At 45.7% G+C, this 27,702-nt stretch overlaps 1 protein-coding gene across 3 annotated transcripts in view; it reads left to right on the forward strand.

Annotated features, from left to right (window-relative positions):
• Positions 1 to 27,702, forward strand: part of ADCY1 (adenylate cyclase 1) — a 329,819-nt gene that overhangs the window by 169,713 nt on the left and 132,404 nt on the right. For all 3 annotated transcript variants that reach the window (XR_014001150.1, XR_014001151.1, XM_081165108.1), the window contains exons 4-8: positions 1,080 to 1,191; positions 11,504 to 11,631; positions 13,623 to 13,781; positions 14,663 to 14,804; positions 21,767 to 21,922. Coding sequence is in view for 1 of the 3 variants with exons in the window: in XM_081165108.1 (XP_081021234.1) it covers positions 1,080 to 1,191; positions 11,504 to 11,631; positions 13,623 to 13,781; positions 14,663 to 14,804; positions 21,767 to 21,922 (697 nt within the window). In the remaining 2 variants the exon portion in view is untranslated. The remainder of the gene's footprint in view (positions 1 to 1,079; positions 1,192 to 11,503; positions 11,632 to 13,622; positions 13,782 to 14,662; positions 14,805 to 21,766; positions 21,923 to 27,702) is intronic.

Raw genomic sequence — 27,702 nt, forward strand, 5'->3', positions numbered from 1 at the left:
AAATAAATTATATAATTTGGTATTTAAATGATTGGTATTAATAATTGTATTATAAACTGGCATTGTTATAATGAGGCTGATTGGAATGTAATTGAAAACTAATTAAAATTTATCGGGGGGGGGGGAGGACAGCCTCGTGCTGACACACTCTCTGATCAGGGAGATCTGATCAGATCTTGCTCATTAACTGAACAGCTGTGGCTCACTTGTCCATCAAGGAAGAGGCAGGACAAGACCTGGAGGAGAGGAGGGAGCCTATGAGGCAAAAACAGAGAACTGTGTGTGAGGAGTACGCTCAAGGAGGCAGATTTGGATTGACGTTCAGACTGTAAACTAGTTTGAAGTTTAAAGCCCAATTTTCAAAGTATCCTTTTAATGCAAACCCTTTTCGCTTTAGATGAGAGCAGGTTGGTGAGAGTTGAGGGCATTTGTATGCTTCTAGTTTGGGAAGCCCCCTTTCGCTGCTGTCGTTAGAAGACTGGGAATGTGATTTGGCACCCAAGTTATAAGCAATGGCCACGTAATAACCTCTGTCTTAATGAAACCTCTGTTTGTCCCATGGCCAGAAGGCCCTGATCCAAGTGGTTTTCCTCTTGCCCTGCTCCTTTCCTAGTTAGTCTGAGATGAGGCATGGCAAGCTTGTTCGGCTCTGTTTTTGGAATTAACCAAGGGACAGGAAAGTAGGCTGCAGCCCAGGACCAGGACAGACCTCTGTCACTGTATATCTGTGTATGCTACATGTAACACATAATGAAGCAGTAATTTGCACCAACTGGTTTGCCACCATGAGGCAGTCTGCCGTCCTTCCTGGACTTCAGACAGCTCCCTCCAGCCCACTCAGCACAGGCAGAAGGAGAGATAATGGGAGCAATAGTGAAAACATATGGAGGACACCAGGTGGAGAGAGGCTGCTCTGGGCCATTGCATGGGTCTGCCCCAATGTAAAGTCATTGAAGACTGCAAATTAAGTAAAGTGATTTGCGTTGTTACTTAGCCTTACATTTCACCTGCAATCCTTCCAAAAATATGTTGGGATAAACACTGCTAATGCCTCTGCATTTCCTTTATTCTCTTTGTAGCATATTGTTTGCAGACATTGTGGGATTCACCAGCTTGGCATCGCAATGCACTGCTCAAGAATTGGTGAAGCTTCTGAATGAACTCTTTGGGAAGTTTGATGAATTGGCTACCGTAAGCATGTACTTTTTCGTTTTAAAAATTATTTTGAATTGATTTTTTAACAATGTGGTTTGTGTGTATGTCAGAGATTATGCACATCTAAGGCATGAAATAGACTGATTGCTAATCTAGTTCCCACAATAAGGCCCATGAATCACCACACATCCCTGAGGTTTCTGTGAAATCATTTATAGTTTTGGATTTCAGCAACAGAGTGGTAAGAAAGTGGTAAGAAAAAGAAACTAGAGCTGGCATTTTACGAGTAATTCATCACCAACCGTTTCATCATCACTAGTCTCAGATAGAGTAGAGCTGCCATTAATGGAATTTCAAAGGCGGAATTGATATCTGTTGGGAAATTCCAAAAGGCAGCATTTTGTCTTGGATCTTAGGCAAGTCAATTGAAAAATCATGGTTTGGGGGCATTATTGTAAAAAAAAAAAAAATGAAAATAGAAAACAACTTTGGGGGTGTCCTGATTTTGAAATGCAGCAACCGGATCTGACTGTCCTCCCAGCAGCTGCCCCAGCTTGCCTCTTGAGGTGTGTCCCTCACCAAGTCTTAGGAGACTGCAAGTTAGGCTGCCTGGTAGAGTTTAAGGTTGGGAACTGGGTGAAGTAATATTTGCCAGTTCTGTACTCACCACCTCATGAATGGAAGATGAAAATCACAGGACGCTACCATTTGTGTCCACTTTTTCAGTTTATTTCATCTTCAAGGATAATATGACTTTTTAACTTGGCTGTTAATGACTGTTTGCTTAATGAATTATTTCCAGCTATAGTACTGAACCTGGTAGTTGCCAAGTTAGGCCATCCAAAGCATCTATGTTTCTCTAAATATAGCCACATTTTCCACATAAAGAAATATTATGCCTGCAGGACAAGCTTGGTAAAATACTTCATAGGGGTACTGTAATGTTGTGCAGCTGCGTGTGTGTGGCCAGATAAAGGAGAAGCATTCTGTTCCTGTAACAGTAGTGTAGAAGCAAGGATTTCAGCAAGTCTGGATTTTCTCATCTCCGCATGATGGTCCCTTCCAACTCTACGAGGATTCTATGAATTCCTTGTTGTGTGTTCAGCACACAGTGGGGGTGTGGTATGTGGGAGTAATGAATCGTGCAGGCTCAAGTGGATTTCTAGTGACCTCATTCTGCATTGGTTGCAGTGCATGGAGTTTGGCAAGGTGTAGAGCCAAGAGCCAGTCATCAGGCAGCACAATTACTGGCCAGTGTCATCATCCCCATCAAAGTACTGGAATAACATTGTGAGAAGTTGCATGATTTCCCAGCCCTCTACAGCATGAATAGCAGTGGGTGTCTGCTATAGACTGCCAAGCCAAACTGAAGATTTGGATGAAGCCTTCCTAGAGCAGATTACCAAACATGCAAAAAGGAGAGAAATAGAAGTCATGGGAGACTTCACCTTCCCCAATATCTGTTGGAACTCAAACTCTGCCAAAAATGTAAGGTCCAACAAATTCATTCATTGCCTCACTGACAATTTCATTGCCCAGAAGGTGGAAGAAGTAGACACCCACAGTAAGGTCACTGTTGTTTCTCTCTCCTACAATTTTTACCCATATACTCTCAATCTGCTTTCCATGCTCCAAGTCATAAATTTCTTCACAAGTGTACACATCCTTTACGTACATAAAATGCTACTCCTCCTCCCTTCATGTTTGGTCTATTCTTTTTGAACATGTTATACCCCTCAATTCCTACATTCCATTCATGAGTCTCATCCCACTAGGTTTCAATAATACCTACCAGGTCATATTTGTCATCCTGTACTAAAAGCTCCAATTCATCTTGCTTGTCTCTGTGCATTTAGAGAAAACTGAAACCATGAGTCATTCCCTCTAACTGCTTTCTTCCTGTAATTTATTGCCCTTTAGCATGTATCTGGAATACCACCTCAGTTTACTGTGCATCAGTGAAGCTACTATCCCCAGTACCAGGTGTTCTTCTGTTGCTTGTAATGTTGTCTCCCTCCCCCTCAAGATCTAGTATAAAACTCTGCCAAGGTTTTGAAAATGGTATAGGTGCAATATATTCTGAACAAAAGGCTAAATTAATTGTAAATAATGTGGTGACAGAAGAATTTAAGATAGAAAAAGGGACACGGCAGGGGTGCCCAATCTCCCCATTGCTTTTTATATCGGTCCTGGAGGTTCTGCTAAATATGATTAGAAGGGACCGGTTGGTTAAAGGTATACAGGTCGGAGCCAAACAGTACAAACTAAGAGCATTTGCAGATGATTTAGTATTGACGCTACAGGAGCCAGAATCTAGTATTAAAAGAGTTTTAGAACTGATTCAAGAATTTGGTCAAGTGGCAGGTTTTAAATTGAATAAGTTAAAAACTAAGGTTTTAGAGAAAAAATTAACACCGATTGAAAGAGATAGGTTTCAGAATGAGACAGGATTGACTGTGGTAAAGAAAGTGAAATATTTGGGGATTAACATGACAGCCAAAAATGGGAACTTATTTTAAAGACAACTATGAAAAATGCTGGGTCGAAGTGAAAAAAGATTTAGAAATCTGGTCAAACTTAAAGCTTTCACTGCTGGGTCGTATTGCTGTGATAAAGATGAATGTATTGCCAAGAATGTTGTTTCTGTTTCAAACATTGCAAATTGTGGACAAAATGGATTGCTTCAAGAAGTGGCAGAGAGATATTTCTAGATTTGTCTGGCAGGGCAAGAAGCCCAGAATAAAATTTAAGATATTAACAGATGCAAAGGAAAGGGGTGGATTTGCCCTGCCAGACCTTAAACTTTACTATGAATCAGCAGCCTTTTGCTGGTTGCTGGTTGAAAACACAGACATTTTAGACTTAGAAGGTTTTAACAATGTATTTGGATGGCATGCATATTTATGGTATGATAAGGTCAAAGCACATAAAGCATTCAAAAACCATATTGTCAGGAAAGCATTGTTTAATGTCTGGGTAGGATATAAAGAAATATTGGAAAATAAAACCCCAAGGTGGTTGTCACCAATGGAAGCAAAAGCTCAGAAAAGGCTCAATATGGAGGCCAAATGGCCGACATATTGGGAAATTTTGGAACAAGAAGGAGACAAATTGAAATTGCAGAGTTTCGAAAAATTAAAAAACAAAGTGAGAGATTGGCTTCATTATTATCAGATAATGGAGGCATATAATTTGGACAAGAAAATCGGCATCCAGGTGGAAAAGTCAAAATTAGAAACAGAACTGTTAGAACCCAAAACTAAGAATCTGTCAAGAATGTATAACTTGCTGTTGAAATGGAATACTCAGGATGAAACGGTGAAATCTGCTATGATTAAATGGGCACAAGATGTTGGACATAATATTATGTTTGCTGACTGGGAACAGTTATGGACCACAGAATCATAGAATCCTAGAGTTGGAAGAGACCACAAGGGCCATCGAGTCCAACCCCCTGCCAAGCAGGAAACACCATCAGAGCACTCCTGACATATGGTTGTCAAGCCTCTGCTTAAAGACCTCCAAAGGAGGAGACTCCACCACACTCCTTGGCAGCAAATTCCACTGTCGAACAGCTCTTACTGTCAGGAAGTTCTTCCTAATGTTTAGGTGGAATCTTCTTTCTTGTAGTTTGGATCCATTGCTCCGTGTCCGCTTCTCTGGAGCAGCAGAAAACAACCTTTCTCCCTCCTCTATGTGACATCCTTTTATATATTTGAACATGGCTATCATATCACCCCTTAACCTCCTCTTCTCCAGGCTAAACATGCCCAGCTCCCTTAGCCGTTCCTCATAAGGCATCGTTTCCAGGCCTTTGACCATTTTGGTTGCCCTCCTCTGGACACGTTCCAGTTTGTCAGTGTCCTTCTTGAATTGTGGTGCCCAGAACTGGACACAGTACTCCAGGTGAGGTCTGACCAGAGCAGAATACAGTGGCACTATTACTTCCCTTGATCTAGATGCTATACTCCTATTGATGAGGCCCAGAATTGCATTGGCCTTTTTAGCTGCCGCGTCACACTGTTGGCTCATGTCAAGTTTGTGGTCAACCAAGACTCCTAGATCCTTTTCACATGTACTGCTCTCAAGCCAGGTGTCACCCATCTTGTATTTGTGCCTCTCATTTTTTTTGCCCAAGTGCAATACTTTACATTTCTCCCTGTTAAAATTCATCTTGTTTGTTTTGGCCCAGTTTTCTAATCTGTCAAGGTCGTTTTGAAGTGTGATCCTGTCCTCTGGGGTGTTAGCCACCCCTCCCAGTTTGGTGTCATCTGCAAATTTGATCAGGATGCCCTTGAGTCCATCATCCAAGTCGTTGATAAAGATGTTGAATAAGACCGGGCCCAAGACAGAACCCTGTGGCACCCCACTAGTCACTCTTCTCCAGGATGAAGAGGAACCATTGATGAGCACCCTTTGGGTTCGGTCAGTCAGCCAGTTACAAATCCACTGAGTGGTAGCATAGTCAAGACCGCATTTTACCAGCTTCTTTACAAGAATATCATGGGGCACCTTGTCAAATGCCTTACTGAAATCAAGGTAGGCTATATCCACTGAGTTCCCTTCATCTACCAGGCTTGTAATTCTGTCAAAAAACGAGATCAGGTTAGTCGGACATGACTTATTTTTCAGAAATCCATGCTGACTATTGGTGATCACAGCATTCCTTTCTAGGTGCTCACAGACTGTTTGCTTAATGATCTGCTCCAGAATCTTCCCTGGTATTGATGTCAGACTGACTGGGCGGTAATTATTTGGGTCCTCTCTTTCCCCCTTTTTGAAAATAGGGACAACATTTGCCCTCCTCCAGTCTGCCGGGACTTCGCCTGTTCTCCAGGAATTTTCAAAGATGACTGCCAGTGGTTCTGAGATCACATCTGCCAGTTCTTTTAATACTCTTGGATGCAGTTCATCTGGCCCTGGAGACTTGAATACATCTAAACTAGCCAAGTATTCTTGTACTATCTCCTTAGTTATTCTGGGCTGTGTTTCCTTTGTTGAATCATTTGCTCCAAATTCTTCAGGTCGGGCATTGTTTTCTTTATCGGAGAAGACTCAGGCAAAGAAGGCATTGAGGAGTTCAGCCCTTTCTGTGTCCCCTGTTTGCATTTCACCATCTTCTCCTCTGAGTGACCCCACTGTTTCTTTGTTCTTCCTTTTGCTACGAACATACCCATAAAAGCCTTTTTTGTTGCTTTTAACCTCTCTAGCAAGCCTGAGTTCATTCTGTGCTTTAGCTTTTCTGACTTTGTGTCTACACGTGCTGGCTATTTGTTTGAATTCCTCTTTGGTGGTTTCCCCCCTTTTCCATTTTTTGTACACATCCTTTTTTAATCTTAACTCAGTTAAAAGTTCTTTAGATAGCCACCCTGACTTCTTTAGGCACCTTCCATGTTTCCGTCTCATTGGTATTGCCTGACGTTGTGCTTTTACTATCTCCCTCTTAACAAACTCCCAGCCATCATGAACTCCCTTTCCTTTTAGTATTACTGTCCATGGGATCTCACCCAGCACTTCCCTAAGTTTTATGAAGTCGGCTTTCTTAAAGTCAAGAAATTGAGTCCTAGTATGCTTGGCTGCTCCTTTCCGCTGTATAGTAAACTTCAGAAGAGCATGATCACTCGCGCCTAATGATCCTTCCACTTCTACCCCACTAACCAGGTCATGAACATTGGTTAGGACCAGATCTAAAATGGCTGTTCCTCTTGTTGCTTCTCCCACTTTCTGGACAATGAAGTTGTCTGCAAGGCCAGTGAGGAATCTGTTTGACCTTACGCTCTTGGCTGAGTTTGACATCCAACAAATATCCGGGTAATTGAAGTCCCCCATTACTACTATCTCCCTTCCTTTTGCATGCTTGGCCATCTGTTCCAGGAAGGCATCATCTATGTCCTCCGTTTGGCTTGGGGATCTATAGTAAACTCCCACAATGAGGTCACTGTTATTCTTCTCTCCCTTAATTTTGACCCAAATGCTCTCACTTTGGCTTTGAGGTTCTAAATCTTGGATCTCTTCACAGGTATGAAGTTTACGGCATGTAATGCCTTAAGAGAGAATATTATGAAAATGATATACAGGTGGTACATGACCCCAGTCAAGCTTGCAAAAATCTATCATCTGCCCGATAACAAATGTTGGAAATGTAAAGAAACAGAAGGTACATTCTTTCACCTTTGGTGGATGTGCCCAAAGATTAAGGCTTTCTGGGAAATGATATATAATGAACTGAAAAAGGTATTTAAATATACCTTCCTGAAGAAACCAGAGGCCTTTCTCCTGGGCATTGTCGGCCAATTGGTGCCAAAGAAGGACAGAACTTTTTTTATGTATGCTACAACAGCAGCAAGAATACTCATTGCAAAGTATTGGAAGACACAAGATTTACCCACTCTGGAAGAATGGCAGATGAAGGTGATGGACTACATGGAATTGGCGGAAATGACTGGCAGAATCCGAGACCAGGGAGAAGAGTTGGTGAAAGAAGACTGGAAGAAATTTAAAGACTATTTACAGAAATACTGTAAAATTAAAGAATGCTAGAAGGATTTTGGATAGAAACTAAGGGGTTTCCAGCTGTAATGCTTTAGGAGATACGAAAAAAAGGTTTATAAATGGGTAAAAGCTTAATGGTAAGGATTTGCTGAGCTAACAAATTAAAGTGGAATACAAAGAAGGGAGGTATGAGGAGGTCTGGGGAAATAAGCGTAAGGAAGATATGTTATGGAAAATTATTTGTTTTTTAACTGTTTTTATGTTGTATTTTGTTTCTTTTTATTTTTTATTTTTTTCATTGTTATATTTTAAAAAAAACTTTAATAAATATCTTTTGAATAAAAAAAAAAGATCTAGTATAAAACTCTTCCTGATTAGGTTCATGAGACTCTTAGCAAACACATTCTTGCCAACCGCTGTGAGATGCAGCCCATCTCACCAGAAGTCCTTCTTCAAGGAAGTGGAGACTATGTTGCAAGAAACCAAACCCTTCCTTCACAGCCAGTGGTATTCCTCTATTTTCCTCTCTCTTCCTGGGCCACGACCTTCAATGGGAAGGAGTGATGAAAAGACTGCCTGTGCCCCAAGTCTCTTCAGCTTCCTACCAGATTAATGTCTCATTCTTTTCTCTTCCTACTCCTGTGAACCTTGTCCTTCAACACATGCATACCTGCAAATTTCATCTTAGTAGCTAAATTAAAGGTTACGATCATGTACTGTATTTTTCCGTGTATAAGACTAGGTTTTTTTACCTAAAAAATAATGTCAAAAATCAGGGGGCTTCTTATATGTGGGGCTATGAGTCCCCCCAAATAGGGGGCGTCTTATACATGGGGGCATCTTATAGACTGAAAAATACGGTACCTCTTTAGAGTTTTGCTTAAATCTTGTTCCTTGCAATCCATTGTAACAATTTGAATAATATTTGAATAATTCCCCATTTCCATGCTCATTTTCCTTTTATGTGCTCTGAAACCATGAGATTGTATCCACAAGAGAGTAATTAAAGCTACACAGATGTGCTGAGTTATTTCATTTGTTATTTGAAGACTTTGCTGCTGTTGCTCTGCTAGTGAGTCTTGGGGAGGACCGCTCCCCCTTGAAGCCCATTTTCCACCTTGGGTCTGGGGGCGGCCCCATACTCACCACCACAGCTTATAAGACTCCAAGGAGGCCTCAGGTGTGGGGGGTGGGATGGATGTTTAGTCGGGTTTGGGAATTTGTTTAATTTTGGTATGTTTGTAACTTTTACTGTTTTGGTTTTTATTTTTTATTTATTTATTTTTTTATTTTTTGTATAGGTTTTAATTTGATTTTAAGGGGAGGGGTCAAGGCTGCCTGGGAGTGGGTCCCAGCCAACAAAATGGCTGGGGCAGGTTCCACGGGGGGGGGGGGTGCACTGGGACAACCAATCTCAGTGATCACGGGTAGGAGGAGGAGTTATGCTAAGACCAGATGATGTCATTCCTGAGGAGGCAGGTTTAGTCGTTGTTTGAAGACTATCCCTGCCTCCGGGTCTGGTCTTGACCAGACGGATACTGGAATCAGCAAGGGAGACCCACATGACCTGAAGGTACTGCTGTGCAATGCCAGGTCAAGGATTCATAAGACCACTCCCATCCATGACTTGATCGTGGATGGAGGACTTGACCGGGCATGTGTAACAAAGACTTGATTGGATGAAGCAGATGGGCTTGTCCTTGCCACTGTTTGTCCACCAGTTTTCTCTTATGCACAGCAATGCAGGCCTTGTGGGCGGGGAGGGGAGTTGCAGTTATTTTTAGGAAGTCATTAGTTTGCACCAGGCATCCTATTGGGAAGACCCAGTTCTCTCTGAGTGCATGTTCTGGAAGCTGGGCAATAGGGGCAGTACAGGATTCCTTTTAGTGTACAGACCTCCCTGCTGCACCAAGGATTCCCTGGCCAAGCTGATTCAGGTTGTGGCAGATATTCTCCTGGAGACACCTAATTTGGTTGGCCTAGGGGATTTTAACATCCACGCCAACATGACCTTGCAAGGGGCTGCTCAGGACTTTGTGGAAAGCATGGCCTCCATGGGGCTATGCCTGAATAAGTCTGGCCCAACTCATAGCTGCAGACATGCCTTAGACCTGGTGTTCACCTCTATGGATGTTGGTGATCTGACACTAAGTAAAAGTGAAACAAAAGAAGTGCCATGGTCAGATCACTTCCTGGTGCAACTGGACTTCTCTGCAACCGTTCTCCTCTGCAGGGAGGTGGGACTGATTTGGATGGTCCACCCCTGCCACTTAATGGATCCAAATGGTTTCCAGAGAGTGGTAGGGGATACTTTATCCCATGTTAATGGCCTTCCAGATGATTCCCTGGGGGCCCACTGGAATGTGGAGTTAACCAGGGCTATTGACTGTTTGGCTCTGAAGCTCCCTTTCCAATTGCATGGAGCCTGGACAGCCCTGTGGTTTTCCATGGATCTGAGGGCAATGAAACAATTGCTGAGACAGTTAGAGTGCCAGTGGTGGATAACTCATTCTGAAGCTGACCGGACACCGGTTAAAGCTCAATGCCGAGTCTACCAAGTGGCGATAGTGACAGCAAAGAAGATTTTCTTCACCGTCTCTGTTGCATCCACGGAAAACAGCAGCAGGAGACTCTTTCAAGTGGTTCACAACTTAGCGGAACCATCTGCTCCATTGGGGCCCAGTACGGGCCACATGATCTCCTGCAATGATTTTGCAAAGTTTTTTTGCAGATAAATTCACTCAGATTTGGTAAAAGGTAGACTCCACCGTGGGAGCAGGGCTGGGGCAGGAGAGTGCTAGAATTCTGTCTAGTCAAGTTGCGTGGGATCAATTCCAATCTGTTACCTCCGAGAATGTGGACAGGCTGCTTGGACGAGTGAAACCAACCACTTGTCTGCTTGATCCTTGCCCATCCTGGCTTATAGAAGCTAGCCAGGAAGGGCTGGACAATGGGCTTAGTGGGGTGGTGAATGCTTCTCTCTGTAAGGGAGCCTTCCCTGACCTGCTGAAAGAGGCGGTTATCAAAACGCTTCTTAGAAAACCATCTTTAGACGTGTCCAATATGGCCAACTATCGCCCAGTCTCAAATCTTCCATTCTTTGGCAAGGTGATTGATTGATTGAGTGAGTAGTTGCTGAAGAACTCCAGGCACGCCTGGAAAAATATATGCTACTTAGTTCAATGCATGGTATCAGCAATGAGAAAATACGACTATTGTATGCCATGTTGGAGAAAGACGTTAGAACTGCCCTGAAAAACATGTGGACTTGCAGTGAGAAACAAATTGTTGCAAATGCAATTATTCCAGACTTTACATTGCTGCATACAGAAAAATTGTATTGTCATTGCTATACTTGCAAAGTGAGCCTAAAGGGAAGAGGTTTTGTTCTATTCCTCCTCAGTTCTTGTAGAAAAATAGAGGAGTGTTGGAATAGCCCCATACTCCAAAAAGAGCAGCAGCCAAAGTTTCTGTGTACATATACTTTGCTCCAGACAGCTCACAATTTAAATTTCAACCAAAGGGAAATTAAGGAGGAAGAGAAAGGGAAGGCAAACATAAATCCTAAAATTCATAGGATGAATATGCACAGGTGCCGGTACTTGTATGACACTGCAGTTCTGTGCAGTGCATATGAAAACGTATGTGGAACCTGTCTGATAGTTTCAGTTGTAATTGAGCTCTAATGTGTTAAGCCAAAGGCTGCACATATCAGGGGGGTTGTGATACAGCTATGGGAGTAGTACAGTGGTACCTTGGGTTACATACGCTTCAGGTTACATACACTTCAGTTATGCAGAAGTGTAGAGACATGTACTGCCACAGTAAAAACTTCTCTCTCTCTCTCTCTCTCTAGGAAAATCATTGCAGAAGGATAAAAATCTTAGGGGACTGTTACTACTGTGTGTCAGGACTGACCCAGCCCAAAACAGATCATGCCCACTGCTGTGTGGAAATGGGATTGGATATGATTGACACCATCACGTAAGTTCTTCACGGGCTTGCATCCTTCCATAGCAGGAGTGGCTCAACTTTTTTGGCCCAAGGCCCACATTGTTTCATAGCAAGCAGTCCAGGGGTCGCATGTCAGTGGTGAGTGTGGTCACCCCACACTCCCACGCATACCAGAACACACATGGTCCTTTTCAGGGTCTCCCGGAGGTGAATGAAAAGTTCCTTCTCCACAATCACCAGCTGATACAGCAGAGCTGGGAGCTGCTCCCATTCAGACGCCATGGGAAACTATAGTTTGGGACAGTGATGATCTCTCCTCCTGGCCTGCCTCCCCCTGCAGTAGCATCTCCTTATTTATTGATGTTGGTCTAGAGGAAAGTAGTCACTCTCTGAGATGCCGTTTCTGCATGCCTACCCTAAGACCAAGAAGCAGCAGGGATCAAAGGAGCTTCAAAAATGTTCAGTAACAACACACAAGCACCCATGCCCAAGCCAATTCTAACTGGATTAAGGAGGAAACAACACCCATCCAAAGAGGAAGGAGAGCTTCCAAACCTTTTAAAGAAATGGGTCATATATGCTACATCCTTTCCTATTTACAGGAATGTGAACAACTATCTTCCAGATTCAGGTAGGTAGCCATGTTGGTCTGATGCAGTAGAAATATATATAAAAATAAAATAAATTGTCCAGTAACACAAATGCTCATGCCAAGAACAAACTTAGTTGGTCTGATGGTGTTTCCTGCTTGGCAGGGGGTTGGACTCGATGGCCCTTGTGGTCTATTCCAACTCTATGATTCTATGGTCTCTAAGGTGCTACTGGACAATTTTTATATTTTTTAAATATATTTCAACTATCTTCCAGTTAGGAATAAAAATGCTTGGAGTCAGAGCTTCAAATGTGACTCCTCATTGAGGAAAAGTCTTTTACTACTCCCCATAACAAAGTGATCAAATTTAGGAGGGTGGTGGATGACTTGACCACATCTGGTTTGAGAGACTGTCTATTGAATATCTCCAATCACTTCTGGGAGCTCAGGTGGAGCAGCACAGTTCTGAGACACTGCACTTCTGTCCTCTCCAGAGATGTTTGTGTCATTGGGAACATCTCATGGTGCATCTGAAGATCTATGGGTCAGAGATGTCTGCAACCTCCAGCCAGAGGAGACCAGGAATCTCATGTGGCAATATGGACTTTCGCTGATTGTTAGGCTGTGAAGACTAATATTGTGAGCAATTTCCTATCCACTGCTCCATGTGGGTGTTCAGGTTTCACCAGAACTCAAGGAGTCAGACTCTGACTTTGGTGTGTTAGTCTCTTTGATGAGGCAATTGCAAAAGTTTCTGCCTGCTACCTTGTAGGAAGGACAGTGTTTGGGCCAATCATGAATAAACCATTTTAGACAGAATATTAAAAACATGATAAAACATCAAACATTAAAATCTTCCCTAAACAGGGCTGCCTTCAGATGGAACACTACCTTAAAATGCCCACTGGAATAAGAAAGTCCTTGCCATATACCTGAAGTTCTGCAAGGAGAGTGTCTGTCTGATCCCAATCAAGAGACAGGTCCATGCCTGGGCCCACAACCCTACATGCACAGCTTCTAGTTGGAGGACCACCAGCAGAGACACCCTCAAAGATCTCAGCAATTGGGCAGGGATAAAGGGGCTCAGGTGGTACTATCATGGAGCCAGGTTTCTGACCTGGTACCACATGGGCAGACAGTTGTCTGTCCCTATCAACTGTTTAGGTGCAGCACAAGGGTAGCCCCACATAAAGTGCATTGCAGTAATCGAGTCTTGAAACGTTGTGGCCATCCTAAAAAGATTAAAAGATAACACAAAGTTTAATCTTCATTACTACGTGGTCCACATCCAAGGAATTGAAAATAAGTCGGGTCTTTTGGCCTCATAGTATTGCATACATTGAAGCTTTTACCCTTGTGGGGAACAGAAAGGGGAAAGATGATAACAAATGTTCTCTAATGTACTGCATTCTGATTCTGTGTTTTCTAGATCAGTAGCTGAAGCCACTGAAGTAGATCTCAACATGAGGGTCGGCCTGCACACAGGAAGGGTACTTTGTGGTGTCCTGGGCCTTCGCAAATGGCAGTATGATGTTTGGTCAAATGATGTGACTCTGGCTAATGTAATGGAGGCTGGAGGCTTGCCTGGGTAAGTCTCAGCCTGAAGTTCTGCCACCCACCCAGTGGTGTCGTGTGGGGAGGGCCAGAGGGGCGGGTACCCTGGGAGGGTGCTTTTTTGGGTGGGTGAATTTTGCTCCTCAATGCCCTGCCAGCCCTGCTCCACTGTGCCCCTGCTCCCCATGGCCCTTGGTGGGCACAACAAACATGTTCCCAAGGAGCACACTCATGCTACCCTCCCAGCCCCACACTGTTTTGTGATGCTGCAGGGCTGCGTGAAGAGAACCAGAATGGCGCATGCCCCCTGCATCCTCTTCACGCAGCCTTGCAGCCTTGCAAAATAGCGTGGAGTTGGCAGGGCAGTGTGGGTGTGCCCTTTGGGCAGGTGTGCAGCGCAGCTCTGCTGGGTGGCAGGGAGTCACTCCAGCAGCACCAGTGGTATGCACCCCAGGCACCAGTGACACTTGCTACGTCTTTGCTGAAGGGTATTCAGGGCCCCAATGAAGGGTGGTGAATTCTTGCAGGAAAAGCCTGTGGCATCTGCAAATGTCAGAAGGGTGGCCCCACTGTCAGCACCATGTCAAGACTCCATGCCTCTCAGTGTGTTAATATGCCACCAACTCTGTTGAAAGGGCATCCGTTGCAAACATTTATCAGTTTGGTGCTAGGACCCAACTGGATGAGACAATCTTTTTGGGAAAATCCAAGATTTCCCTACCCAAACCAGTTGAGGATTTGGGTTGGGGTTTATCAAACACCCTTCTTCACGCTCAGTGTGTGTGTGTGTGTGTATACACATAGGCTAGAAAAAAATTGTGACCTAGCAGAAGCTTTTACGTACCGCAGAGTAAGTAAGCCTATGATGTTTCAAGGCACTGTCTTTTTTCTTGCCTACTCCCACCTAATCTCTAGGAAAGTGCATATTACAAAGACCACCTTAGAATGCCTGAATGGGGACTACGAGGTAGAACCAGGCTATGGCCATGAAAGGAACAGTTTTTTGAAGAAGCATAATATTGAGACCTTTTTCATTGTGCCATCTCACCGGAGGAAGGTATGTCTTTCATTCTGGCTGCTAACTGCATAGGCTTTGTGGTCTGATTCTTCTATGGTGTTGTGACATCATAAACGATTCACGTGAATTTTCATCCATGAGCTGAACTTCTATTTGAATTGAACAGGAAACGCTGAGCTAAAACACTCCATGTCAGTTAGATGGTCAGTCTCTTTCACTGTGGACACTTAGAGAACTGAAACATTTGAACAAAAAAGTATTTAGTCTAAAATAAAACGGCATGGAATTTGTGTGATTATTGAGTGAGTGGGAGTATATATTGTATTTTATTTGTTTGATTTCTTTGTGAACCATTTTGTGATCTTTTCTGATGAAAGGCAGTATATAAATACTTGAAATAAATAAAAAATAAGCATGATGCCAGTAAGTAACATTCATCCATCATTTTCCTATTTTTATTAGATTAGTATTTTACAGAACACTTTACCTGAAAGTTCTCTTGTGCAAATCACACTGAAATCATTCATTGTGCCCTTAAATGTTGACTTCATATCTTTAAAAACTGAGAGAAGTGAAATTACAGGGAACCAGGCAGCGGGCCTTCCCATCAGATGTCAAGGAGATAAATAAATATACAACTTTTAGAAGACATCTGAAGGCAGCCCTGTATAGGGAAATTTTTAATGTTTGATGTTTTATTGTGTTCTTATATCTGTTGGAAGCCACCAAGAGTGGCTGAGGCAACCCAATCAGATGTGTGGGTTACAAATAATAAAACTATTATCATCATCATTATAATTATCATTGTTTTTACATTTCAGCATGTGAGCATGGTGTCTTTTCAAGTCTTTCTGATATTTGTAAGGATGGAGAACATAAAACATCACATTTAAAATGATGTTTCATCTGCAGCAATTGTGTACAATGGGCTTACTTAAAAGTAAGGAACTGGGCGGACTAGCTGTTTGTATTGCAAGGTTTGGGCATAAATATTTGTGTTTGGACAACTGACCTTTGGGGTGATGAGTGTTCTGATAGCTGGACCTGTGGGGAGCTTCCTTTTATGCTTCTGTAAGCAATGCCTGCCTTGGATGTTTCAGCTGGATGTTTCTCTGTTCAACAGTGCTTTACAATGCTGTTTTTCATATCTTTAGCTATCTAATGGTTTGGAAAACTTTTAGAGGTGTGTGTAAATTCTGCTTTGATGATGAGAAAAGATGGGGGTAAACAGATGTGTAGAAACAGGGCTGTAGCTACGGGGGGGAGCTAGCTAGGTTTTTTGGCCTGGGTAAAGCCTACAGAAGGCATCACTGAGGCTCCCAGCCTGTGTGCAAATGCGCAGTTGTGTGTGGGGGGGGGGGGTACCAAATTGTGTCTTTGACCCAGGTGAAATAAAGCCCAGTTTTACCCCTGGTAGAAATGCGCCTAGCCCCCCCCCCCAAGACAGTCAGGTATGTGCTATGTGAGCCTCTCTCAGTTATCTGGCTGCTAAGCTACACCTTTTCATAGGAAACTACTGTGTGGGAGGGGAAACACAAAGCTCCCCTGTGGTTGAGGACAAAGCTACCTTAATTTGAGGAATGTGTGTTCTCAAACGCAAATGCCGCCCCTGTATTAGCATTCCAAGGGAGTTGCAGGGTTAGGAAACCTGGGTTCAGCATCACATTCAATCAAATAGTCCAGGCCCTCCCAGCACTAGCACAACTTGCTAATATACCTGAAGATGATGTCCTGGCTGCCTTACAAAGGGCATTTCTCCCCCAAACCATCTGAGTAGTGTAAAAATGGATAAGGGGGAGGATGATTTGTTAAGAGATGTAAAGGCAATATAAAGTTAAGAAATGAATAAGAAGTGGTTAAAATGGTGGATCATCAGAGGTGCTGATGGAAGTCCAAAAAGATTGTATAAGTGATAAGTTTTGTGGTACATTTTATAATTTATATGTTAAAATTAATAAAAAAACATTATTAAAGACAGAAGCAGAAGAGACTTGAAGAATAAGGGAGCCACAAGAAACCCATGGAAAGAAGGAAGACAAAGAGACTGAATGGTGTTGGGACTGAAGGAAATAGCTTAGGATGGACCATGAGAAGACATCACCAAGCCCCATGTTTCTGGATTTTATGTTTTTATAGATTATGTTTGAATAGGATGAGAGTGTCGGAGATACGTGCAAATGTATATGTGAACCCGGTCTTTGGGTGGGTGTTTGATTTTCGTTGTTGTGTATACTGTGTATATACGGACAATGACAATAAATTTATCTAATCTAATCTAATGTTTGTTACTTGTGCACGGGTCAAAGAGCTGATGTGCTTCTTCCTATTTCTGAGGAATGCACACCCCACCCAGAGAGGAGATGCTGCTATCATCTATCATCACTGCATAAAAGCAAAGAGCAGCCTCTCCATTATTGTGTCAGCAACTGATTTATTGAAGCAACAGATGTTCCTTTGCAGCTTGGCTAACAGCATTAGATCTCTGGGATGCATCAACGGAGTATCTGGGAAGCTGGCAAGGCAGGATGCTGCCCGAATTCTACTGGTCTGTTGCTTTTCCACTGAGCCTTAGATCAGTCATTGTGTCACTTAGCAGTGCATTCGGTGCACCAAGACTTTTCATAGTTATTTTTCACTTGCGGACTGATTTCCAAACTTCCTTAGTTTTTCTATGTAATCTGTTTTAATGGGCAACAATTTTTTACTTTTTGAATGTTGTCTAGATTTCTACAACTGATTTAGGGTATTTTTGTACTGCTGAATCAGGAAATGGCATCCATTTCTCTCCATCAGGTCAGGTTTACTGTAAACTGAATGGTGGGCATTGATAAAGGTAAGTACACGTAAATTGCATGTTGCTTCACCATTTTTCAAACTTCAGGGCTTGAACTTCCGTTTCTTGGAACTCCTGGAATGCTCAGCGGCAGGGAGATCTCTCTTCAGAGTCCAACAGTAGTCAGCCATCATGACTGCGTCCCAGCGACCCTGATACCTGGTCTCCATCTCTTTCATGTCCTGATGGAATCTCTCCCCCTGCTCATCACTCATTGAACCCAGGTTCTCAGGAAACCGATCCATATGTGAAAATAGGTAGTGCATCTTGACGCTCATGTTGCAGCCCAGGTTTCTGAAAGCAGTCAGCATGTTGTTGACAAGTTATGCATAGTTTCTGGCCTTATTGTTGCCAAGCAAGTTCTTCACTACCAGAACAAATGCCTTCTACGCTTCCAGTTCCACTTCGTTCATTGAGTTTCCGAACTCTGGATCTCTGATGAGCTGACGGATCTGAGGACCGTCAAAGATGCCAGCTTTCAACTTCTCCATGGTCAATCCTGGAAAAGCCTGGCACAAGTAAGTGAAGCAGTCACCATCCTTGTCCAGAGCCTTGGTGAACTGCTTGATTAAGCCGAGCTTGATGTGCAGCAGTGGGAAGACTATTCTGTCTCTGTCCATCAGAGGGTCGTTGATGACGTTCCTTTTTTTACAAGGCACCAATTCCTCCCGCACAGGCCAGTCCTTCGTGTAATGCTGAGCACAGTTCCTACTATCCCACATGCACAGAAAACATGTGGGTGAAGCCAGACTGTTGTCCCAACAAAAAGTTCACCATCTTCAGGTCAACACAAATAAACCACTTATGCTGATCATAACCAATTTTCTCCAGCACATACTTCGCCGCTTCATAGTTCTCCTTCAGTGTACTCGAGTGAGCCAGGGGTATAGAGGCAAACTGGTTGCCGTTGTGTAGCAGAACACATTTCAGTGATCACTTGCTGCTGTCAATGAACAGTCTCCAATCTTTGGGTTAGTACTGTGGCACTCCAAGCTTGAGCAGAAGCTGCGCAATATCTGCACAGTACACGAAGTCCTTCTCTTCCGAGAAAAAACGGAGGTACTCTTGATGCCTGTTGCGGAAGAAGCTGATGCGAGCACTGTCAGAGAGGAGGTTTTTTCCTTCGCTCTGGATGCCAACAGTTCGGCAGAGTCCTTTGACGAGCTGAGGTCGTGAACTAGATCATTCAACTCCTTTTGGGAAAATGGATGTGGAGCATCATCTTCAAGAACCACTTTTTCTTCATGTCCTTCAACACTGGAGGCATCTTCGTCACTAATGTCAGGAAGTTCTCCGAAGATAGGCACTGGAATTTCATCACAATGAGCTACAGGACGACGTGCTGATTGAAGATCAGGATTAACTTAGTTTTGATTCCCCAACTTTATGCTTTGCCGCACCAATTTATGGAAGATTTCGAGGTTTTATGACTTCAAACTGATCCCTTTTCAACATAATCACCCAGAACTATCGGACCTGAATACTTCTTGTCATTAAAATACTGTATTTTTTGCACCATAACACTCACTTTTTTCCTCCTAAAAAGTAAGGGGAAATGTCTGTGCGTGTTATGGAGGGAATGCCTACGGGTGGCATGCCGACAGATTTTCCTCCTCTAAAAACTACATGCGTGTTATGGTCGAGTGCGTGTTATAGAGCGAAAAATATGGTAATCATTTCCAATCAAAACAATTATTCGACATGGCATTTTACCCCCACCAACTTCTTCTAAAATGCTCCACACAAGCGTACATGTGAACAAAAACATAAAAAAGACATGTGCCATAGCTCAAAAACTTGACCTGATTAAGCAAAACCAATGTGATTTTTGGATTCGGCGCATCAGATTCGTCCTAAATCAACTGAAAAAATGCAGACAACAAATTTGTTGTTGACCAGTGTATTCTTCTACCTCATCATATCACGAGAAGTAGGAGACTGAACTGTTTTTCCTTTATATTGAGCAAGACACAGCAGCCATGGTCTGAACATTCACATTTCTTGCTGATTTAATAGAGCATTATTTTCCCATGAGCCTCTAAATGTTGAAATGTGGCCAAATCACTGTATTCTCAGTGCATTGTTCTTTTTGATATTAACATGAACTGGCTTCAGCAAGACAGCAAGAATGAAACTCAGCGTTAGCAGCAACAGATGGCTGGGGATGTGTTCCATTTCCAAGCCCTGCAATTGCTTTAAAGGAGGATTATATGTAACACCCCATTTTCTTCTAATCTGCTTTGACAACAAGCTCCTTCATCAAGGCAGGCTCATTAAATCTAGAGTGGACACAGTAATGTATAAAAGCTTCTTCATGTACCATTTACACTTTTAAATGAGGACAGATTCTAAAATATTCACCACTTTTAAATATTTTATTTGAGGCCTGTTGGTGCTGAACCTGATGCTGAACTTTGACCATGATGGCTGAGGCCGATGGGAACTGAACTCCCAAACATCTACAGGACCTCAGACTGGGAGAGGCTGGTTTTGGACCCCTCTCACTTTAATGGAGTTATTTCTTTGCACAGGATCCTGTCTATGGAGAGGGGTTATAAGTTGGTGGGAGATCCCATTTATCTGGCCATATATATGACACCTTTCTGTGATAAAACCAAGCTCAAGGCAGCTTCTAGTAACAAATTTAACCACATCAAAATTAACTCAAAATTTAAACAATAAAACAATTGTAGAAGTTCCCCATAAAACTCCGCAATCACAACTATATACACAGCAGCAGGCTAATATATGCAGCGTTTTTCTATGGACAAAGACTTTACATGATTTGTGTGAAGCTACAAACCAAGGCATTCCCAGTTAGAGGGTGATGGAGAACAGGACTGGGCAAGGTCTCAGCTTGAGTCCTTGGAGAGCTTCTTCTACTTAGAACTGGCAGTGCTGCTCTAAATGAACTAGTTCCCATGACTGACTTTGGTAGGTTCATCAGAAAGTGCTTATAGGAAGTCCACTTATAAACACCATCTCCAACTCCTCGAAAGATTCCATCAACGGTGTCTCCGAAAAATTTTACACATCACTTGGGAAGGCAGGCGAACTAATATCAGTGTTCTGGGAGAAGCAAAGTTCACCAGTGTTGAAGCAATGATTCTTCAACATCAACTTCGTTGGACTGGTCATGTTGTGCAGATGCCTGATCATCATCTTCCAAAGCAACTACTCTATTCCGAACTTAAAAATGGAAAGCGTAATGCTGGTGGTCAACAAAAGAGGTTTAAAGACAATGTAGTATAAACACTGGCAACTGGGAAACACTGGCCTGCGAGTGCTCCAGTTGGAGAGCAGCCTTTACCAAAGGTGTCATGGGCTCTGAAGACACTCAAACTCAGGACACAAGGGAGAAATGTGCTAAGAGGAAGGCACGCTTGGCAAATCCACACCGTGATCAACTCCCACCCAGAAACCAATGTCCCCACTGTGGAAGAGCGTATGGATCCAGAATTGGCCTCCACAGTTACTTACGGACTCATGGTTAAAACCGTGTTTATGGAAGACAATCTTACTCGGCTATGAGGGATTGCCAAAGAAGAAGAAGATTTAGTCAGCTTTGTATTGGCAACTGTGCCGGCAGTGAAATTTCAGCAGCTGGGTCAACACAAGGCGTTTTGCCACCAATGAGAGGCACCGGGTGTGCATCAGGTTCTGTCTTGGCAGGGCTTTTGGTGTAGCCCCCTTTGTGATCCTGGAGCAAGGTTGCCCCACTCGCCTGTCACATTTGGCCCATGAGAGGTGGGGCAGATATGGCTTTGGCCCAAGGGGGGAGGTTCACCACCCTGGCATATGGCAGGCCTGCAGCATAGCCCAATGTTATTATCTGTCTCTTGGCATGTTGGGATTTTTAGGGAAATACAGTTGGAAATGCAGTTGAAGTTGATTGTCAAAGAAGTGAGGGGATTTATTGCTTTTCCATTTATTGGGGGCATAGGGGGGCTCCTGTCGATGGGCATTTTGTATTTTTATGTGGTGAACTTCCCTGTGATCTTTTATGGTTTTATTTTGCTCTTTTATGAAAACCCAAGGTATGTGTCACAAATATTTGTTTTGTGTTCATTAAACCTATCCAACTTTTATTCTGATTGTAATGCATTAACTACAGCTGCTTATATATTTAATTATTCTAAGGTATATATTTATATTATTATCCTTACAGATATTTCCTGGTCTCATTCTCTCTGACATAAAGCCTGCCAAAAGAATGAAGTTCAAGACTGTATGTTATCTGCTGGTTCAACTTATGCATTGTCGTAAAATGTTCAAAGCTGAGATCCCTTTCTCCAATGTGATGACTTGTGAAGACGACGACAAGGTAGCGTATGGCAAAGCAAGGTCATTTGTCAAAATGTGTGGTATCTGCCCTCACCTCCCATTTCACTGGGGCCTTTTTTAAAAAAAGGTACTCCTGGCAGGGCCGTCTTTAGCATATGCGGCGCCGTGGCGCAAAGATCTGCCCCCGGCGCCCCCCAAAATTGTTGAGCTTTTTTTAGGGAGTCTCATGCTGCTAAAAACATACCACCGATCACGCCAGGGAAAGCAGCACGCAGATTGCACACTTTTGCCCCTTCCCAAAGAGAAATCAGAAGTGTGCCATCCTCAGTGGCGTACCAAGGTCAGGTGGTGCCATTTAGGTGATTGATTACAGTATTTGTATACTGTATTACCAAAAGATCATAGTATATGATTCCATGATCAGTACAGATGTCTTTTGGAGATATTTAAAGGACTGTAGGACTATCTATACCCAGAAGTAAAAACTGCTAGAGTACTGGTCTGCACCTAGTGACTCATTTCCAAATTATTAATTTTGGAGGGTCACTTTCTCATAGCAATAAACCTCCACCCACCCAGCAAAAGAAACATGGTTCTCTTCAGATGTTGGTAACTTACACTGCCGCCCCCACCCACTGCTTTAGTGAACAAGATGAAACCCTGCTGAGCACAACAGGACAACTCCCATGGTGCTCAGCCTCCCATACCTACTTTCTGGAAATGGCCCTGGAGGTAGGAGCAGAGCAGAGCGACTGAAGCACAGGGTTCCCAACCCCCACCTCCCTGAGATGCTCCAAAAGGATACCATGGTGCTGAAGGGGAGCAAGCAGGGTCACAGTCCACCTATCTTTCTCCCAACAACTGTCATCAACCAGGGCTACCAAGGCAGGTTGAGTGGCATGGCCAGCCCTGAAGCCAGACCAGAACATACCCAAGTTTCCTCCAAGCAAGCCTGGACCTGGACTGTGGCCACTCTTTCTAGTGCTTTGCCCCCGAAGGGGCCATTGCCAGTGTAATAGTTTTTCAATTACTGAGCCCAGGGAGATCTTCTTAAGGCAGGAAACCCCCCCCCCCCCCCCGCATCCAGAGCTACAGTACCTCTCAGATAAAAAGGAACCTGTGAAATTCAGAGCTACCTAAAATCCTGCCTTGTGGGCAGATGCAAGAGTGCTGTTTATCATTGTGCTGATAGTTATTATTTTTCAAATGGAGCTACTGCACCCCACCCTGGGGTCCCTTGTGAAGAAGGGGGGGGGCTGAAAATATTTCAAGCAAATAGCTAAATGAGGAAAGCCCTGTTAGGTTTTACAGCCTAAAACAGGTTAACAATACAAAAGATTACAACTATTTTTCTTATAATCTGCTTCTGAAGTCAGAGTGATGAATTGCTTTGATGGGTTCTGTTGAAAAGGGGCTTTCATTGTACTCCTTTTGCCGCCTGCTAAAAACATTTTTGTTTATGCATTTGAGAATGCTGATGTGTTCTTACTTTATTGCTGCTTCCGATTCTTTGGATGTTTTAATTGTTTTCACTAATAATTTCGTTGTATTATTCTTTCTGTAAACTGCCTTGGGGTGTTTGGGGGGGCAGGGCAGTTACAATCACTTGGTATAGAAATTTTACGAAATAAGTAAAAATAAATTATATGTTTAAAAACAAACAAACTCAGAGATAGCCACATTCCATTTGCAACAGAAAGCCAACCAGCTGACCTTCAAGATGTGATTTCTCTACAAGCCTCACAGTTCTTACACAGTTTGGAAAAGCTCTATTGAAATCAGTGGCGCTCCACTCCAGAATTGTACACCTACTTCTCTAGGAGTAAGCTCCATTGCACTCAGCAGTGCTTACTTCTAAGTAGGCTTAAACTGTTATGCTGCAATCCTCTGCTGCAGCCTAACAGTGCTATCCTTAGCACTCCCTTCCAGAAATATGCACATTTACCTGGGAGTAAGCTCCAACTGAGACTGCTAAGGGTTAGCTTCCCACCCTCCTGCCTTTTTGTCAAATCGAACAGCTCAGCTCTATCTAGGCTTGTTACTCGTAAGTAAGTCCTAGAGTGGACCTTACTTTCTAGGACTTCGGTTGCTCTTCAATGATTATCAGAAAACTGCAGGTGCTTCCTATAATTTTTGCATCCTCTCCTACATTGTTCCTTATTTATTTTTATTTTATTTTAATGAAGGCATCTACCCACTCCACTCAATACCCTGGCGGTAAATCTTCCCGAGTCTCGGCACCCCTTCTGTTGCCTCACAAACAGGATGCCAATGAAACTTACACTAGAGTGCAAACAGAAGCCTCCCCCCCCCCCGTTTTCACCCACTTCTTAAAAGGAAAGGAAAAGAGAAGTGGGGAGAGAGGGAGAGACAGAGAAAGAAAGAAAATGCCATACTGAGTTGAATAGGATCCAAAATGCAGCAGTCTGATTGGTCCCAGAACAATAGGATCCAAAATGCAGCAGTCTGATTGGTCCTAGAACAATGCAGCAGTATGATTGGTCTGCAGGAGCCACCCAATCCAGCTCCAGATGGAAGTGAATCCACAACCTGATTGGCTTACAGGAGAATTCCGAAATTAGCCAATCACGTGCAGCCCATTGTGTAAATAATGTACAGTGGTACCCCGCAAGACGAACGCCTCGCAAGACGGAAAACCCGCTGGACGAAAGGGTTTTCCGTTTTGGAGGCGCTTCGCAAAACGAATTTCCCTATGGGCTTGCCTCGCAAGACGACAGCCCATAGGGAAATCTCCGGGACAGCGGGGAAGCGCAGCGCGTCTTCCCCACTGTCCTCGGACCTCCTCCCGCCGCGCGGCATCGGAACGAAGCTGCGATGCTGGGCGCAGGGGGGGGAACGCCTCCTCCCGCCGCGCAGCATCGGAACGAAGCTCCGATGCCGGGCGGGGGGGGAACGCCTCCTCCCGCCGCGCGGCATCGGAACGAAGCTCCGATGCCGGGCGGGGCAGGGGGAACGCCTCCTCCCGCGGCGCGGCATCGGAACGAAGCTCTGACGCCGGGCGGGGGGGGAATGCCTCCTCCCGCGGCGCGGCATCGGAACGAAGCTCTGACGCCGGGCGGGGGGGGAATGCCTCCTCCCGCCGCACGGCATCGGAACGAAGCTCCGATGCCGGGCGGGGGGGGAACGCCTCCTCCCCCCGCGCGGCATCGGAACGAAGCTCCGATGCCGGGCGGGGGGGACGCCTCCTCCCCCCCGCGCGGCATCGGAACGAAGCTCCGATGCCAGGCGGGGGGGAACGCCTCCTCTCCCCCCGCGTGGCATCGGAACGAAGCTCCGATGCCGGGCGGGGGGGAACGCCTCCTCCCCCCCGCGCGGCATCGGAACGAAGCTCCGATGCCGGGCGGGGGGGAACGCCTCCTCCCCACCCGCGCACGGCATCGGAACGAAGCTCCGATGCCGGGCGGGGGGGGAACGCCTCCTCCCCACCCGCGCACGGCATCGGAACAAAGCTCCGATACCGGGCGGGGGGGAACGCCTCCTCCCGCCGCGCGGCATCGGAACGAAGCTCCGATGCCGGGTGGGGGGGGGAACGCCTCCTCCCGCCGCGCGGCATCGGAACGAAGCTCCGATGCCGGGCGGGGGGGAACGCCTCCTCCCCCCCGCGCGGCATCGGAACGAAGCTCCGATGCCGGGCGGGGGGGGGAACGCCTCCTCCCCCCGCGCGGCATCGGAACGAAGCTCCGATGCCGGGCGAGGGGGGGGAACGCCTCCTCCCGGCACGCGGCATCGGAACGAAGCTCCGATGCCGGGCGGGGGGGGGGACACCTCCTCCCCACCCGCGCGCGGCATCGGAACGAAGCTCCGATGCCGGACGAGGGGGGGGAACGCCTCCTCCCGGCGCGCGGCATCGGAACGAAGCTCCGATGCCGGGCGGGGGGGGACGCCTCCTCCCGGCGCGCGCGGCATCAGAACGAAGCTCCGATGCCGGGCGAGGGGGGGAACGCCTCCTCCCGGCGCGCGGCATCGGAACGAAGCTCCGATGCCGGGCGGGGGGGGAACACCTCCTCCCCACCCAACGAAGCTCCAATGCCGGGTGGGGGGGAACACCTCCTCCCCACCCAACGAAGCTCCGATGCTGGGCGGGGGGGAACGCCTCCTCCCGCCGCGCGGCATCGGAACGAAGCTCCGATGCCGGGCGGGGGGGACGCCTCCTCCCGCCGCGCGGCATCTGATGGCTTTCCTGAAGACTTGGGGTGGGAGGAGGGTTTTCCTTCCCACCGCCAACATTCAGAATGCTGTTCTGAATGTTGGCGGTGGGGAGGAAAAACCCTCCTCCCACGCAAGCCCCGGGAACAGAGGGGAAAGCGCTGCGCGCCTTTCCCTCTGTTCCCGTACCTGTCCTGAAGGCTTGCGGTGCGGAGAAAAGCCCTTCTCCGCACCGCCAGCCTGGCAAGCGGTTTCCATAGCAACGCATTAATTGATTTTCAATGCATTCCTATGGGAAACGGTGTTTCGCAAGACGAAAAACTCGCAAGAAGAAAAAACTTGCGGAACCAATTAATTTCGTCTTGCGAGGCACCACTGTATATAAAGCAGATACTTTGGGGGAACTTTCATTCTTCCTCACCACTACGAGCTGAATAAAGAGCATGAAATCCACTCTCGACTCTGAGTATATTTCACTGGTGATGAGGATGGGATCCTGCTGAGCTGACCACCACACACAGCACCGCAGCACCGCCACCTACCGCACCGCTGCCTTGCACCATGTATCCAGGCTTCAGCTCCAGGACCCAAGGAACTCTGAATGGCAACCGACAGCAGCTTCTCACCGTTCAACCCAGCATCCGGAGTCTGGGAAGCGTATGCCTCCCGTTTCACCTTCCTCCTAGAAGCCAAAGGGGTCACCGATGAAGAAGATGCCAAGAAGAGGGCGATATTCTTCAGCATCTGTGGAGAAGAGACGTTTGAAATCACCCGGGCTCTCCTTGCACCCGAAGACGTCGCTACTGTTCCATACAAAACAATAATGGAACGGCTGAAGAGGCACTTTTCGCTGCAGCCCTCAGTGGTGGATCGTTGAAATGCCTTCTACGGAAAGCAGCAAGCCCCTGGGGAAACCATAACTGGGTTTGTGACCTCTCTCCGCCAAGCCGCCCGGTTCTGCAACTTCTCACAGTTGGAGAACATGCTTGGTGACTGCCTCGTCGGTGGCCTGAAGGATGAGAAGCTGCAACGACGCCTCTACGCTCAGAAGGACCTAACGTTCCAGGTCACCCTGGAGGAGGCCCTGGAAACAGAAGCTGCTGAGAGGTCGACAAAAGAGGCACAGCCGAGCCTGCCGTCCCAACCGAGGGTCCACCACGAAGACCTCACCGACGACTCAGGATCCGACAGGGAGGAGGTGCACCGAGTACAGCAGCGCACTCAAGCAGCGCACATACCACAGCTGCCTCGACGAGAAGGAGGGAACTGCGCAAGCTGCAGGGGGAGTCACGAGAGGAGGACCTGCCGTTTCCGCAACGCAGAGTGCAGGCAGTGCAAAAAATTGGGACACATCGCCCGGGTGTGTCGGGCTCGGCCCACCTGACGCCAGGCATCAGATGCCCGATCCAAGAGCCCCAGGTCCCAGGGCCCAACACACCAAGGCAACTCGACGCAGATCACGGACTTCCAGGTATACCAGTTGCCCCACCCCCACATAAAGAAAAATTATGTAGAGGTACAGATAGAGGGGGCGCCATGCCGCATGGAGCTTGACACGGGTTCAACTCTATCCATAATCTCGGCAAGGACCTTAAGGAAACTGTGTCCTAGTGGGGGTCCCAAACTCAGGCCGGCCCCATTCACCCTCCGGGA

Source organism: Podarcis bocagei (genome assembly GCF_964188305.1).
Source record: "Podarcis bocagei genome assembly, chromosome: 12".
In the NCBI taxonomy this organism is placed as follows: domain Eukaryota; kingdom Metazoa; phylum Chordata; class Lepidosauria; order Squamata; family Lacertidae; genus Podarcis; species Podarcis bocagei.